This window comes from Mus musculus, chromosome 12 (assembly GCF_000001635.26).
Source record: "Mus musculus strain C57BL/6J chromosome 12, GRCm38.p6 C57BL/6J".
NCBI classification, from domain to species: domain Eukaryota; kingdom Metazoa; phylum Chordata; class Mammalia; order Rodentia; family Muridae; genus Mus; species Mus musculus.
The window spans coordinates 115,979,508-115,995,084 of NC_000078.6; the positions used below are offsets into that span (position 1 = coordinate 115,979,508).

The window sequence follows — 15,577 nt, forward strand, 5'->3', positions numbered from 1 at the left end:
CCAGGGCCAAGAAGTGGGAGTGGGTGGGTAGGAGAGCGGGGTTGGGGTGAGTGTATAGGGGACTTTCGGGATAGCATTTGAAATGTAAATGAAGAAAATATGTAATAAAAAATTGGAAAAATGAAAATTATAGACCAATATCGTTTATAAACATAGGTGCAAAAAATTCTCAATGAAATAACTCTTACTGATTCCTGCTTTGATGGGGAAAGTCCTGGCATTATTAATAATACTCTGTTATGCCTGATGACAGGAGCATAACACAACAATCCTCTAAGAGACTCTACCCAGCAATAGACTGAAGCAAAAGCAGATACTGACAGACAAATGTTAGATGGAGGTCCGGGACATTGTTAGAAGTATTAGGGAAAGAATTGGAGACCCAGATATAGATAGGAGCCCCACAGGAAGAACAACAGAATCAACAAAACTGGACTCCTGGGAGCTCTGAGAATCTGAGTCATCAATCAAAGAAAATACAGAGGCTGGAGCAAGGGCCCCTGGCTCAGTCTTCATGGCTACCCTGTCTAAACTCAGTAGGAGAAGATGTGCCTAATCTGGCAGAGAATTGATGTGCCAGAGTGAGGAATATTCAGAGGGCTGTCCCAGCCTATGAGAGGAGAAGGGGAGGGAGAATGGGGAAAGGACTCCGTGAAGAATGAACCAGGATGGGGAGAAACATTTGAAATGATAATTAATTAATTAGTTAGTTAGTTAATTACTTAATTAAAGAGATCACAAAAGAGACTATGATGTTGTGTTTCTTTGCCAAAATATTGGTGATTTGCATTTCAGAGATTGAATTCCTACTATACATTATTCCCAACAATTTCAAAAAAGTTCTGATCACTCAGGATCCAGTAATATTTTTATCATGTATAAACATACTTTTCACTTTTTTTGTTCTATTGAATAAAATTTGTTCTTTTTTATGGAAAGTGGTCACGGATGAAGAAATTCACAAGGTATGGTGAACTGTAGGTTTATCCAAACAGAATGACATTATTCATAGATGAACGTTTGCAAAGCTGACAAAGGCACTATAGGACTCTGAGGAGGAGGTAATAAATGGACATTCAAAATTACAATTTCTGAGCAAGTCTAAGGATTAATCTTTCTGTCATCTCAGTCGCAGTGCAGCTTCCTGCTCATCCAGGGTTTCTGACACACTCAGGATGTGGTTGTAACACTGTGTCTTGCACAGAAATAGACCGCAGAGTCCTCAGAGGTCAGGCTGCTGAGCTGCATGTAGGCTGTGCTGGAGGATGTGTCTACAGTCAATGTGGCCTTGCCCTTGAACTTCTCATTGTACTTAGTATTACCGCTTCCAGGATAAATCCATCCAATCCACTCAAGTCCCTGTCCAGGCCTCTGCTTCACCCAGTTTATATAGTAGTCAGTGAAGGTGTAGCCAGAAGCCTTGCAGGATATCTTCACTGAAGCCCCAGGCTTCACCAGCTCAGGTCCAGACTGCTGCAGCTGGATCTGGCAATGGACACCTATGGAGAGAAGGCATTGTGGATGTCATTATCACCTCAGGCCCTGTCTCCACTTCAGATTTGGAACTGGTGAGCCCCTTACCTGCAGTTCCTGACAGGAGGAAAAGAAAGATCCAGCTCCATCCCATGGTTAGAGTCAGTGTCTTCAGGAACTGTGGAGAGGACACTGATCATAGGTTGTTTTCAGGGTGTGGACATCCCTATATTTACTGCCATAAACTCAAGTAATTTGCATATTCATGAGCAGGGGACTTCTTACATAAGAACCTAGTCTATCTAGAGAAGAATTGGAGAAGAAGGACTAAAAAGGCACCGGGGTCAGACAGCAGTGTGCTCAGGTCCAAGTCCTAATTCTCTTTGAGAAAATGTATCCCAAACACTTTTATTGGGCCCTCGGCAAATGATGTGGATGGAACTTCAGGGACTAAGGTCTCAATAAATTATTGACCTGAGTCTGTTGCTCCTCTTTGGGACAATGTTAACACATGGATTTACAGTTGGTGCTTTGTGATCATGATGATGATGAGGAGATGACGATGACGATGATGATGATTTTGATGGTAAATTCGTTCTTTCAGATATGTTCAAGTAATATCTCCTTTCACACAGGTTATATGTTTCAAAATTCACTAAAATGACTAAAAGTACATGTGGTTAAAATATTTACACATCAATGAATATTACACCACTATCATGACTAACTAAATTATACATATAAACTATAGATGTGTCTACAAAGGATTTTATCACTAGGGCATGGATTTTATATATATATACATACATGTTTTTATCAGAAATTTACATTGCTTTTGGACAACATGAATGTAATTAGGTATTACTATATTAATTAAGACAATCGCAAAATCAAAAATATTAAATGGGACTCTTATTATTAACCTTTATATTTTCTTTTTTCCCCCAGTTATTTCAAGATACTTTATTTTCACAATGGGTCACAACATAAGCTTCTGGCCCATTCTGCCAATGTATAAGCTACAAATGCTTGCTCAGTAGCTGAGGGGCACACGTTAGTATCATGTCTGAAAAGTGAATAAAAATCCATATAAAACAAATATTCGAAGTTTCCATAGGAACACAGTAAGTGTGACCCCCATCTCCTAGCCTTCCATACTGCATTGGTGCCAACCCTACTCTCACAAAGACATCCCAAACTAGCAGTAATTAAGTTAAATGGTCCCCCCAAATGCCTTAATTCAAGCTAAACTTGTAGGCAACAGCTACAAGAATGGCATCTACACATTGATCCTAGCAGCACAGGCTGCGGGGTGACGGTCCATCCCGCTCTGCTGGGCACAAGACATGGGCAGTGTGCCATCATCCTGCTCCTCCACCATGGCTCTGGATCTGTTTCATGAGTTGCCACATTGGCCGTGACATTACATAGTAGATGTTTGGCCTCTGGAACCCATTGAAAGTAGAAGCAGGTTTTATTCCTGGGATGCAGGGATGGTTTAATATACGAAAATCCATCAATGTAATCCATTATATAAACAAACTCAAAGACAAAAACCACATGATCATCTCGTTAGATGAAGAAAAAGCATTTGACAAGATCCAACACCCATTCATGATAAAAGTTCTGGAAAGATCAGGAATTCAAGGCCCATACCTAAACATGATAAAAGCAATCTACAGCAAACCAGTAGCCAACATCAAAGTAAATGGAGAGAAGCTGGAAGCAATCCCACTAAAATCAGGGACTAGACAAGGCTGCCCACTTTCTCCCTACCTTTTCAATATAGTACTTAAGTATTAGCCAGAGCAATTCAACAACAAAAGGAGATCAAGGGGATACAAATTGGAAAAGAGGAAGTCAAAATATCACTTTTTGCAGATGATATGATAGTATATATAAGTGACCCTAAAAATTCTACCAGAGAACTCCTAAACCTGATAAACAGCTACGGTGAAGTAGCTGGATATAAAATAAACTCAAACAACTCAATGGCCTTTCTCTATACAAAGAATAAACAGGCTGAGAAAGAAATTAGGGAAACAACACCCTTCTCTTTTTTTTTTTTCTTTCCATTTTTTATTAGGTATTTAGCTCATTTACATTTCCAATGCTATACCAAAAGTCCCCCATACCCACCCACCCCCACTCCCCTACCCGCCCACTCCCCCTTTTTGGCCCTGGCGTTCCCCTGTTCTGGGGCATATAAAGTTTGTGTGTCCAATGGGCCTCTGTTTCCAGTGATGGCTGACTAGGCCATCTTTTGATACATATGCAGCTAGAGTCAAGAGCTCCGGGGTACTGGTTAGTTCATAATGTTGATCCACCTATAGGGTTGCAGATCCCTTTAGCTCCTTGGGTACTTTCTCTAGCTCCTCCATTGGGAGCCCTGTGATCCATCCATTAGCTGACTGTGGGCATCCACTTCTGTGTTTGCTAGGCCCCGGCATAGTCTCACAAGAGACAGCTACATCTGGGTCCTTTCGATAAAATCTTGCTAGTGTATGCAATGGTGTCAGCGTTTGGATGCTGATTATGGGGTGGATCCCTGGATAAGGCAGTCTCTACATGGTCCACCCTTTAATCTCAGCTCCAAACTTTGTCTCTGTAACTCCTTCCAAGGGTGTTTTGTTCCCACTTCTAAGGAGGGGCATAGTGTCTACACTTCAGTCTTCATTTTTCTTGAGTTTCATGTGTTTAGGAAATTGTATCTTATATCTTGGGTATCCTAGGTTTTGGGCTAATATCAACTTATCAGTGAGTACATATTGTGTGAGTTCCTTTGTGAATGTGTTACCTCACTCAGGATGATGCCCTCCAGGTCCATCCATTTGGCTAGGAATTTCATAAATTCATTCTTTTTAATAGCTGAGTAGTACTCCATTGTGTAGATGTACCACATTTTCTGTATCCATTCCTCTGTTGAGGGGCATCTGGGTTCTTTCCAGCTTCTGGCTATTATAAATAATGCTGCTATGAACATAGTGGAGCATGTGTCCTTCTTACCAGTTGGGGCATCTTCTGGATATATGCCCAGGAGAGGTATTGCTGGATCCTCCGGTAGTACTATGTCCAATTTTCTGAGGAACCGCCAGACGGATTTCCAGAGTGGTTGTACAAGCCTGCAATCCCACCAACAATGGAGGAGTGTTCCTCTTTCTCCACATCCTCGCCAGCATCTGCTGTCACCTGAATTTTTGATCTTAGACATTCTGACTGGTGTGAGGTGGAATCTTAGGGTTGTTTTGATTTGCATTTCCCTGATGATTAAGGATGTTGAACATTTTTTCAGGTGCTTCTCTGCCATTCGGTATTCCTCAGGTGAGAATTCTTTGTTCAGTTCTGAGCCCCATTTTTTAATGGGGTTGTTTGATTTTCTGAAGTCCACCTTCTTGAGTTCTTTATATATGTTGGATATTAGTCCCCTATCTGATTTAGGATAGGTAAAGATCCTTTCCCAATCTGTTGGTGGTCTCTTTGTCTTATTGACGGTGTCTTTTGCCTTGCAGAAACTTTGGAGTTTCATTAGGTCCCATTTGTCAATTCTCGATCTTACAGCACAAGCCATTGCTGTTCTGTTCAGGAATTTTTCCCCTGTGCCCATATCTTCAAGGCTTTTCCCCACTTTCTCCTCTATAAGTTTCAGTGTCTCTGGTTTTATGTGAAGTTCTTTGATCCATTTAGATTTGACCTTAGTACAAGGAGATAAGTATGGATCGATTCGCATTCTTCTACATGATAACAACCAGTTGTGCCAGCACCATTTGTTGAAAATGCTGTCTTTCTTCCACTGGATGGTTTTAGCTCCCTTGTCTAAGATCAAGTGACCATAGGTGTGTGGGTTCATTTCTGGGTCTTCGATTCTATTCCATTGGTCTACTTGTCTGTCTCTATACCAGTACCATGCAGTTTTTACCACAATTGCTCTGTAGTAAAGCTTTAGGTCCGGCATGGTGATTCCACCAGAGGTTCTTTTATCCTTGAGAAGAGTTTTTGCTATCCTAGGTTTTTTGTTATTCCAGATGAATTTGCAAATTGCTCCTTCTAATTCATTGAAGAATTGAGTTGGAATTTTGATGGGGATTGCATTGAATCTGTAGATTGCTTTTGGCAAGATAGCCATTTTTACAATATTGATCCTGCCAATCCATGAGCATGGGAGATCTTTCCATCTTCTGAGATCTTCTTTAATTTCTTTCTTCAGAGACTTGAAGTTTTTATCATACAGATCTTTCACTTCCTTAGTTAGAGTCACGCCGAGATATTTTATATTATTTGTGACTATTGAGAAGGGTGTTGTTTCCCTAATTTCTTTCTCAGCCTGTTTATTCTTTGTGTAGAGAAAGGCCATTGACTTGTTTGAGTTAATTTTATATCCAGCTACTTCACCGAAGCTGTTTATCAGGTTTAGGAGTTCTCTGGTGGAATTTTTAGGGTCACTTATATATACTATCATATCATCTGCAAAAAGTGATATTTTGACTTCCTCCTTTCCAATTTGTATCCCCTTGATCTCCTTTTGTTGTCGAATTGCTCTGGCTAATACTTCAAGTACTATGTTGAAAAGGTAGGGAGAAAGTGGGCAGCCTTGTCTAGTCCCTGATTTTAGTGGGATTGCTTCCAGCTTCTCTCCATTTACTTTGATGTTGGCTACTGGTTTGCTGTAGATTGCTTTTATCATGTTTATGTATGGGCCTTGAATTCCTGATCTTTCCAGAACTTTTATCATGAATGGGTGTTGGATCTTGTCAAATGCTTTTTCTGCATCCAACGAGATGATCATGTGGTTTTTGTCTTTGAGTTTGTTTATATAGTGGATTACATTGATGGATTTTCGTATATTAAACCATCCCTGCATTCCTGGAATAAAACCTACTTGGTCAGGATGGATGATTGCTTTAATGTGATCTTGGATTCGGTTAGCGAGAATTTTATTGAGGATTTTTGCATCGATATTCATAAGAGAAATTGGTCTGAAGTTCTCTATCTTTGTTGGATCTTTCTGTGGTTTAGGTATCAGAGTAATAGTGGCTTCATAAAATGAGTTGGGTAGAGTACTTTCTACTTCTATCTTGTGAAAAAGTTTGTGCAAAACTGGAATTAGATCTTCTTTGAAAGTCTGATAGAACTCTGCACTAAACCCGTCTGGTCCTGGGCTTTTTTTGGCTGGGAGACTATTTATAACTGCTTCTATTTCTTTAGGGGATATGGGACTGTTTAGAAGGTCAACTTGATCCTGATTCAACTTTGGTACCTGGTATCTGTCCAGAAATTTGTCCATTTCGTCCAGGTTTTCCAGTTTTGTTGAGTATAGCCTTTTGTAGAAGGATCTGATGGTGTTTTGGATTTCTTCAGGATCTGTTGTTATGTCTCCCTTTTCAGTTCTGATTTTGTTAATTAGGATTTTGTCTCTGTGCCCTCTAGTGAGTCTAGCTAAGGGTTTATCTATCTTGTTGATTTTCTCAAAGAACCAACTCCTCGTTTGGTTAATTCTTTGAATAGTTCTTCTTGTTTCCCCTTGGTTGATTTCACCCCTGAGTTTGATTATTTCCTGCCGTCTACTCCTCTTGGGTGAATTTGCTTCCTTTTTTTCTAGAGCTTTTAGATGTGTTGTCAAGCTGCTAGTATGTGCTCTCTCCCGTTTCTTTATGGAGGCACTCAGAGCTATGAGTTTCCCTCTTAGAAATGCTTTCATTGTGTCCCAAAGGTTTGGGTACGTTGTGGCTTCATTTTCATTAAACTCTAAAAAGTCTTTAATTTCTTTCTTTATTCCTTCCTTGACCAAGGTATCATTGAGAAGAGTGTTGTTCAGTTTCCACGTGAGTGTTGGCTTTCTGTTATTTTTTTTGTTATTGAAGATCAGCCTTAGTGCATGGTGATCTGATAGGATACATGGGACAATTTCAATATTTTTGAATCTGTTGAGGCCTGTTTTGTGACCTATTATGTGGTCAATTTTGGAGAAGGTACCATGAGGTGCTGAGAAGAAGGTATATCCTTTTGTTTTAGGATAAAATGTTCTGTAGATATCTGTCAGATCCATTTGTTTCATCACTTCTGTTAGTTTCACTGTGTCCCTGTTTAGTTTCTGTTTCCATGATCTGTCCATTGGTGAAAGTGGTGTGTTGAAGTCTCCCACTATTATTGTGTGAGGTGCAATGTGTGCTTTGAGCTTTACTAAAGTTTCTTTAATGAATGTGGCTGCCCTTGTATTTGGCGCATAGATATTCAGAATTGAGAGTTCCTCTTGGAGGATTTTACCTTTGATGAGAACAAAGTGCCCCTCCTTGTCTTTTTTGATGACTTTGGGTTGGAAGTCAATCTTATCAGATATTAGGATGGCTACTCCAGCTTGTTTCTTCATACCATTTGCTTGGAAAATTGTTTTCCAGCCTTTTATTCTGAGGTAGTGTCTATCTTTTTCTCTGAGATGTGTCTCATGTAAACAGCAAAATGTTGGGTCTTGTTTGTGTAGCCAGTTTGTTAGTCTATGTCTTTTTATTGGGGAGTTGAGACCATTGATGTTAAGAGATATTAAGGAAAAGTAATTGTTGCTTCCTGTTATTTTTGTTGTTAAGGTTGGCATTCTGTTCTTGTGGCTGTCTTCTTTTAGGTTTGTTGAGGGATTACCTTCTTGTTTTTTCTAGGGCATTGTTCCCGTTCTTGTATTGGTTTTTTTCTGTTATTACCCTTTGAAGGGCTGGATTCGTGGAGAGATAATGTGAGAATTTGGTTTTGTCGTGGAATACTTTGGTTTCTCCATCTATGGTAATTGAGAGTTTGGCTGGGTATAGTAGCCTGGGCTGGAATTTGTGTTCTTTTAGTGTCTGTATAACATCTGTCCAGGCTCTTCTGGCTTTCATAGTCTCTGGTGAAAAATCTGGTGTAATTCTGATAGGCTTGCCTTTGTATGTTACTTGACCTTTTTCCCTTACCGCTTTTAGTATTCTATCTTTATTTAGTGCATTTGTTGTTCTGATTATTATGTGTCGGGAGGAATTTCTTTTCTGGTCCAGTCTATTTGGAGTTCTGTAGGCTTCTTGTATGTTCATAGGTATCTCTTTCTTTATATTTGGGAAGTTTTCTTCAATAATTTTGTTGAAGATGTTTGCTGGTCCTTTGAGTTGAAAATCTTCATTCTCATCCACTCCTATTATCCGTAGGTTTGGTCTTCTCATTGTGTCCTGGATTTCCTGGATATTTTGAGTTAGGATCTTTTTGCATTTTCCATTTTCTTTGATTGTTGTGCCGATGTTCTCTATGGAATCTTCTGCACCTGAGATTCTCTCTTCCATCTCTTGTATTCTGTTGCTGATGCTCAAATCTATGGTTCCAGATTTCTTTCCTAGGGTTTCTATCTCCAGTGTTGCCTCACTTTGAGTTTTCTTTATTGTTTCTACTTCCCTTTTTAGGTCTAGTATGGTTTTGTTCATTTCCATCACCTGTTTGTATGTTTTTTCCTCTTTTTCTGTAAGGACTTCTACCTGTTTGATTGTGTTTTCCTGTTTTTCTTTAAGGACTTGTAACTCTTTAGCAGTGTTCTCCTGTATTTCTTTAAGTGATTTATTAAAGTCCTTCTTGATGTCCTCTACCATCATCATGAGATATGCTTTTAAATCTAGGTCTAGGTTTTCGGGTGTGTTGGGGTGCCCTGGACTGAGCGAAGTGGGAGTACTGGGTTCTGATGATGGTGAGTGGTCTTGGTTCCTGTTAGTAGGATTCCTACGTTTACCTTTCGCCATCTGGTAATCTCTGGAGTTAGTAGTTATAGTTGACTCTGTTTAGAGATTGTTCTTCTGGTGATTCTGTTACCGTCTCTCAGCAGACCTGGGAGACAGATTCTCTCCTCTGAGTTTCAGTGCTCAGAGCACTCTCTGCTGGCAAGCTCTCTTACAGGGAAGGTGCGCAGATATCTTGTTTTTGGACCTCCTCCTGGTCGAAGAAGAAGGCCCAAAACAGGGCCTCTCTCAGAAGCTGTGTTGCTTTGGCAGTTCCCAGAAGCTGTCAGCTTCTGTGGTGCAGACTCTCACCTGTGCAGACTAAAATCCTAAGTTCCAGGGAGTCCTGGAACCAAGATGGTGACAGCTGCTCCTGAGGCCGAGGCCGTCTCCCGAGCCAGGCGGACACCTGTCCTCTGGTCCGGATGGTGGCCGGTTATCTTCGGCCCGCCCAGGCTGCTGCCTCAGCGGCTCTGTGCTTCTGCCCGTCCCAGAAGCTGTCCGGTTCTCTGGCGCACCCTCTAACCTGTTCAGACTAATTTCCTAAGTTCTGCTGAGTCCCGGAACCAAGATGGCGACCGCTGCTGCTGAGGCTGAGGTCGCCTCCCAAGCCAGGCGGACACCTGTCCTCTGGTCCGGATGGTGGCCGGTTGTCTGCGGCCCGCCCAGGCTGCTGCCTCAGCAGCTCTGTGCTTCTGCCCGTCCCAGAAGCTGTCCGGTTCTCTGGCGCACCCTCTAACCTGTTCAGACTAATTTCCTAAATTCTGCTGAGTCCCGGAACCAAGAAGGCGACCGCTGCTGCTGAGGCTGAGGTCGCCTCCCAAGCCAGGCGGACACCTGTCCTCTGGTCCGGATGGTGGCCGGTTATCTGCGGCCCGCCCAGGCTGCTGCCTCAGCGGCTCTGTGCTTCCGCCCGTCCCAGAAGCTGTCCGGTTCTCTGGTGCACCCTCTAACCTGTTCAGACTAATTTCCTAGGTCCCACGGAGTCCCGGAACCCAGATGGCGACCACTGCTGCTGAGGCTGAGGTCGCCTCCCAAGCCAGGCGGACACCTGTCCTCTGGTCCGGATGGTGGCCGGTTGTCTGCGGCCCGCCCAGGCTGCTGCCTCAGCGGCTCTGTGCTTCTGCCCGTCCCAGAAGCTGTCCGGTTCTCTGGTGCACCCTCTAACCTGTTCAGACTAATTTCCTAGGTCCCGCGGAGTCCCGGAACCCAGATGGCGACCACTGCTGCTGAGGCTGAGGTCCAACAACACCCTTCTCAATAATCACAAATAATATAAAATATCTTGGCGTGACTCTAACTAAGGAAGTGAAAGATCTGTATGATAAAAACTTCAAATCTCTGAAGAAAGAAATTAAGGAAGATTTCAGAAGATGGAAAGATCTCCCATGCTCATGGATTGGCAGGATCAACATTGTAAAAATGGCTATCTTGCCAAAAGCAATCTACAGATTCAATGCAATCCCCATCAAAATTCCAACTCAATTCTTCAACGAATTGGAAGGAGCAATTTGCAAATTTGTCTGGAATAACAAAAAACCTAGGATAGCAAAAAGTCTTCTCAAGGATAAAAGAACTCCTGGCGGAATCACCATGCCAGACCTAAAGCTTTACTACAGAGCAATTGTGATAAAAACTGCATGGTACTGGTATAGAGACAGACAAGTAGACCAATGGAATAGAATTGAAGACCCAGAAATGAACCCACACACCTATGGTCACTTGATCTTAGACAAGGGAGCTAAAACCATCCAGTGGAAGAAAGACAGCATTTTCAACAATTGGTGCTGGCACAACTGGTTGTTATCCTGTAGAAGAATGCGAATCGATCCATACTTATCTCCTTGTACTAAGGTCAAATCTAAGTGGATGAAGGAACTTCACATAAAACCAGAGACACTGAAACTTATAGAGGAGAAAGTGGGGAAAAAAGCCTTGAAGATATGGGCACAGGGGAAAAATTCCTGAACAGAACAGCAATGGCTTGTGCTGTAAGATCGAGAATTGACAAATGGGACCTAATGAAACTCCAAAGTTTCTGCAAGGCAAAAGACACCGTCAATAAGACAAAAAGACCACCAACAGATTGGGAAAGGATCTTTACCTATCCTAAATCAGATAGGGGACTAATATCCAACATATATAAAGAACTCAAGAAGGTGGACTTCAGAAAATCAAATAACCCCATTAAAAAATGGGGCTCAGAACTGAACAAAGAATTCTCACCTGAGGAATACCGAATGGCAGAGAAACACCTGAAAAAATGTTCAACATCCTTAATCATCAGGGAAATGCAAATCAAAACAACCCTGAGATTCCACCTCACACCAGTCAGAATGGCTAAGATCAAAAATTCAGGTGACAGCAGATGCTGGCGTGGATGTGGAGAAAGAGGAACACTCCTCCATTGTTGGTGGGAGTGCAGGCTTGTACAACCACTCTGGAAATCAGTCTGGCGGTTCCTCAGAAAATTGGACATAGTACTACCGGAGGATCCAGCAATACCTCTCCTGGGCATATATCCAGAAGATGCCCCAACTGGTAAGAAGGACACATGCTCCACTATGTTCATAGCAGCCTTATTTATAATAGCCAGAAGCTGGAAAGAACCTAGATGCCCCTCAACAGAGGAATGGATACAGAAAATGTGGTACATCTACACAATGGAGTACTACTCAGCTATTAAAAAGAATGAATTTATGAAATTCCTAGCCAAATGGATGGACCTGGAGGGCATCATCCTGAGTGAGGTAACACATTCACAAAGAAACTCACACAATATGTACTCACTGATAAGTGGATATTAGCCCCAAACCTAGGATACCCAAGATATAAGATATAATTTGCTAAAAACATGAAACTCAAGAAGAATGAAGACTGAAGTGTGGACACTATGCCCCTCCTTAGATTTGGGAACAAAACACCCATGGAAGGAGTTACAGAGACAAAGTTTGGAGCTGAGATGAAAGGATGGACCATGTAGAGACTGCCATATCCAGGGATCCACCCCATAATCAGCATCCAAACGCTGACACCATTGCATACACTAGCAAGATTTTATTGAAAGGACCCAGATGTAGCTGTCTCTTGTGAGACTATGCCGGGGCCTAGCAAACACAGAAGTGGATGCTCACAGTCAGCTAATGGATGGATCATAGGGCTCCCAATGGAGGAGCTAGAGAAAGTAGCCAAGGAGCTAAAGGGATCTGCAACCCTATAGGTGGAACAACATTATGAACTAACCAGTACCCCGGAGCTCTTGACTCTAGCTGCATATATATCAAAAGATGGCCTAGTCAGCCATCACTGGAAAGAGAGGCCCATTGGACTTGCAAACTTTATATGCCCCAGTACAGGGGAACACCAGGGCCAAAAAGGGGGAGTGGGTGGGCAGGGGAGTGGGGGTGGGTGGATATGGGGGACTTTTGGTATAGCATTGGAAATGTAAATGAGCTAAATACCTAATTTAAAAAAAAAAAAAGAAAGTAGAAGCAGCAGCAACGGTGTATGCACCCATGTTCTCAAACAGCATCCAATCACCCACATGCATTTCAGGCAGGTTACAGCGCTCCACGATCCGATCAAGGCCATCACATGTTGGCCCCAGATGCTGGGTGAGTAATACTTCTCATCTGGCTTGGGTCTCTTCTGCAGCAGGGCCTTCACATGGGCATGATCATAAAGAATGCAGTTAAATGATCCATATACTCCATCATTCACATAATACATGAAGGTTTGCTCATTTGACTCATCTTCATCGTCAGAGCCGGGCTGCTCCTTCCACACGGTTTTTTTGACAATGATGTTGACTGCAAGCATGAAAGCTGACGCGACATAGTATCTGCCTGTCTCAGCTATGATTCTCACTCCAGAGTCTGATGGGAAGTACTTGTCCAGAGCTGGGTTGATTACACTGGTGATCTCTTCAAATTTAAGCTTTGTATCTTCAGATCCAGGAAAGCCACCACCAATATCAAGCAGATACATGCTGAAACCAACTTCTGTTGCCATGTCAAACACACAGCGGGCATCCAACACTGCCTGCACGAAGGTCTCGGGGTCAGTACATCCACTGCCCACATGGAAGCTCACGCCAATGACATCAATATTTAGCTCTTTTGCCCGTTCCAAGAGAAGCCTGCTGGTTTTGAGTGTGGCACCAAACTTAACACTGAGGCGACAGACGGCTTTGGAATCATCAGTGGCAATCCTCAGAACCAACTTTGCCTTTGGATGTGCTCTGGCGACTTTCATCAATTCAATTTCACTGTCAAAAGTCATCATCTGGACTCCGTTACTGGCTGCATACTTGATTTGAGAGACTTGTTTACAAGGATTTGCATAGATAATCCTCTCTGGAGGCACTCCAAGCCCCTGAACCAACTGTATTTCAGTCTTGCTTGCACAGTCAAATCCTGTCCCAATGGCAGCTAGGGTGCTCACTATGGCTCTGCTATCATTACGCTTGACTGCGTAAACGGGAGTAACGCGGGGAAGAGCTTTTAGCCACCTCTGCTGCTTCTTTAGAATGTCTCCGAGGTCCGCAACATAGAACGCATCCTTATCATCAGAGGAAGAGACTTCATTGATTTTTTTGGTCCAGAATGTCCTTAGCAGTAAAGCCTGCATCAAGGATGTGGCAGTCAAACTTGTCCTTAGTAAAGCTGCTCATAGTTCTCGATGTGCTTACAGAAAACCTGGAGATGGAATCAAATTATCGCCAGCTCCTCACAAGGCCGACTTAGCCAAGAACTCTGAATGCTGTCTCCTTGGAGTGGTGGAAACACTCACAGCACGGTGGCGCAGCTGGCCTGACCCATGGAGGTTCCGCTGCCAAACTCCAAGGAGCGCCCATCTGCCCGTCCATCCGTCCATCCGTCCGCCCGCCGTCGCCCCGTCAGCCGCCTCGTCGAGCCCGCCTCAGAAGCAGACCGGACGTGGCGCTGAGCTGCTGGCTGAGAGCGGCCAGCGGTGGCGGCTGCAGGGACTGACCTAACCTTTATATATTTATAGTTTTAGACAACTATGTATGCAAACACAAGATGATGTTCCAAAGGTCAAGTAGAAAAACAGGAAAGTAGAAGGAACAAGATGTTACAGGAGAAATATGCACAGTGTACAAAATACACCTCTATGAAGATTCTATGCACTTGTAATATTCTTATTTCTATATTTCATAAGGAGTTTTACTCTTTGAAATTTTCAATCATACATGAAATATGCTATGATCATCCAACACTCTCTGAACTCTCACCACACTGAACCACCATTAGGTCGCTGTTTTCCACTTGGAACTTTCCAATAAGTCTCTTTCCTAACATCCTGACCTCTCCTGTTTCCTTAAATAATGACACAGTGAGGCTAATTAGTACTAGCTATACACACATAGATAGGGTCATCACTAGTAAAGAGTGAACCTCCAGAAATCTTCCCCAAAACAAAGAAATGATATTTTGCCCACCAGTCATTGCCACACGGTCTGGTCGAGTCAGCTTGACAAGCAGAGAGGCTTGAAAGCTACTCTCGCGGCAAGAGTTTCACGGAAACTCGCTCCTGGAGTCTGGCGTGCTCTCTAAATTTTCCATTCCCGCATTAGTCTAGTGGATCTCTTTATTATAAGTGCCTTTAAGATTGAATTATGACATAGCTAAAGCCTTCCGCCAGTGTTCCAACAGTCCTAGAACGTCCTTGAGCTAGACAGTGACATTCAGAATAGCCTCTAGTATTTATTACACTATCAATAAAAGCCAAGTTGCTCCCATATACAGGAATTTACAATGGTTTAGGAAGTAGATCGGGCTGTGGTTTTAGAGTATTACATTTTTCATGAGATGGTTAGCTAGAACGGAACTCCCTAGTTAGAACCATGACTTGGGTGTGAAAGCCCTTGCCCTAGGAGAGTAAAGACCTCACACCTGGCTTCTAAGACTATAGCTGAGTTACACCCATACACACGTATTTACAATGGCCTAAGTGGAAGGTGGACTATTCAATAGACTAAAATAGGAACTATGGCAATGGCACGAAGCCCTTGACCCTGGCTTCTAAGAATAGTGAATCTTAGGTGGAGCCCTTTTTGATCCCAGTTGTTATCAATGAATTCTATCCCAGGTGGTTCCCATTAGACCTTTTGTGTTAGCATTCCTCTGTTTTATGTAAGATTCCAGTTACCTCATTTGTACCTTGCGAACATGTCACCCAACTTCCTTATTGTCTTCTGCATAAAAAGTCTGATGCTCCATTTGAAAAATACATTCAGATTCCACACGACCTCTCCTGTGTGTGTCTGTCTGTCAATTCATCCTACGCTGTGTCCACCCGTGACTAGAGATCCGTTCCATGCAGACAAAGGGGCCCAGAGGGTCTTCGGCAAATCATCAAATGCT

General features: G+C 42.7%; 1 long non-coding RNA gene, 1 pseudogene, 1 gene segment (V, D, J or C) and 1 further gene; 1 reads left to right on the forward strand and 3 right to left on the reverse strand.

The window, feature by feature from the left end:
• Positions 1–15,577, reverse strand: part of Igh (immunoglobulin heavy chain complex) — a 2,751,187-nt gene that overhangs the window by 2,720,740 nt on the left and 14,870 nt on the right.
• Positions 1,195–1,627, reverse strand: Ighv1-84 (immunoglobulin heavy variable 1-84). The segment is given in 2 exon segments: positions 1,195–1,499; positions 1,582–1,627. Coding segments are annotated over 2 exon segments (351 nt in total).
• Gm51964 lies at positions 2,422–13,168 on the forward strand. The gene is made up of 2 exons (XR_003950159.1): positions 2,422–2,944; positions 12,687–13,168. It is a non-coding gene; the product is annotated as a predicted gene, 51964 (long non-coding RNA).
• On the reverse strand, positions 12,673–14,056 carry Gm9260 (predicted gene 9260; annotated as a pseudogene).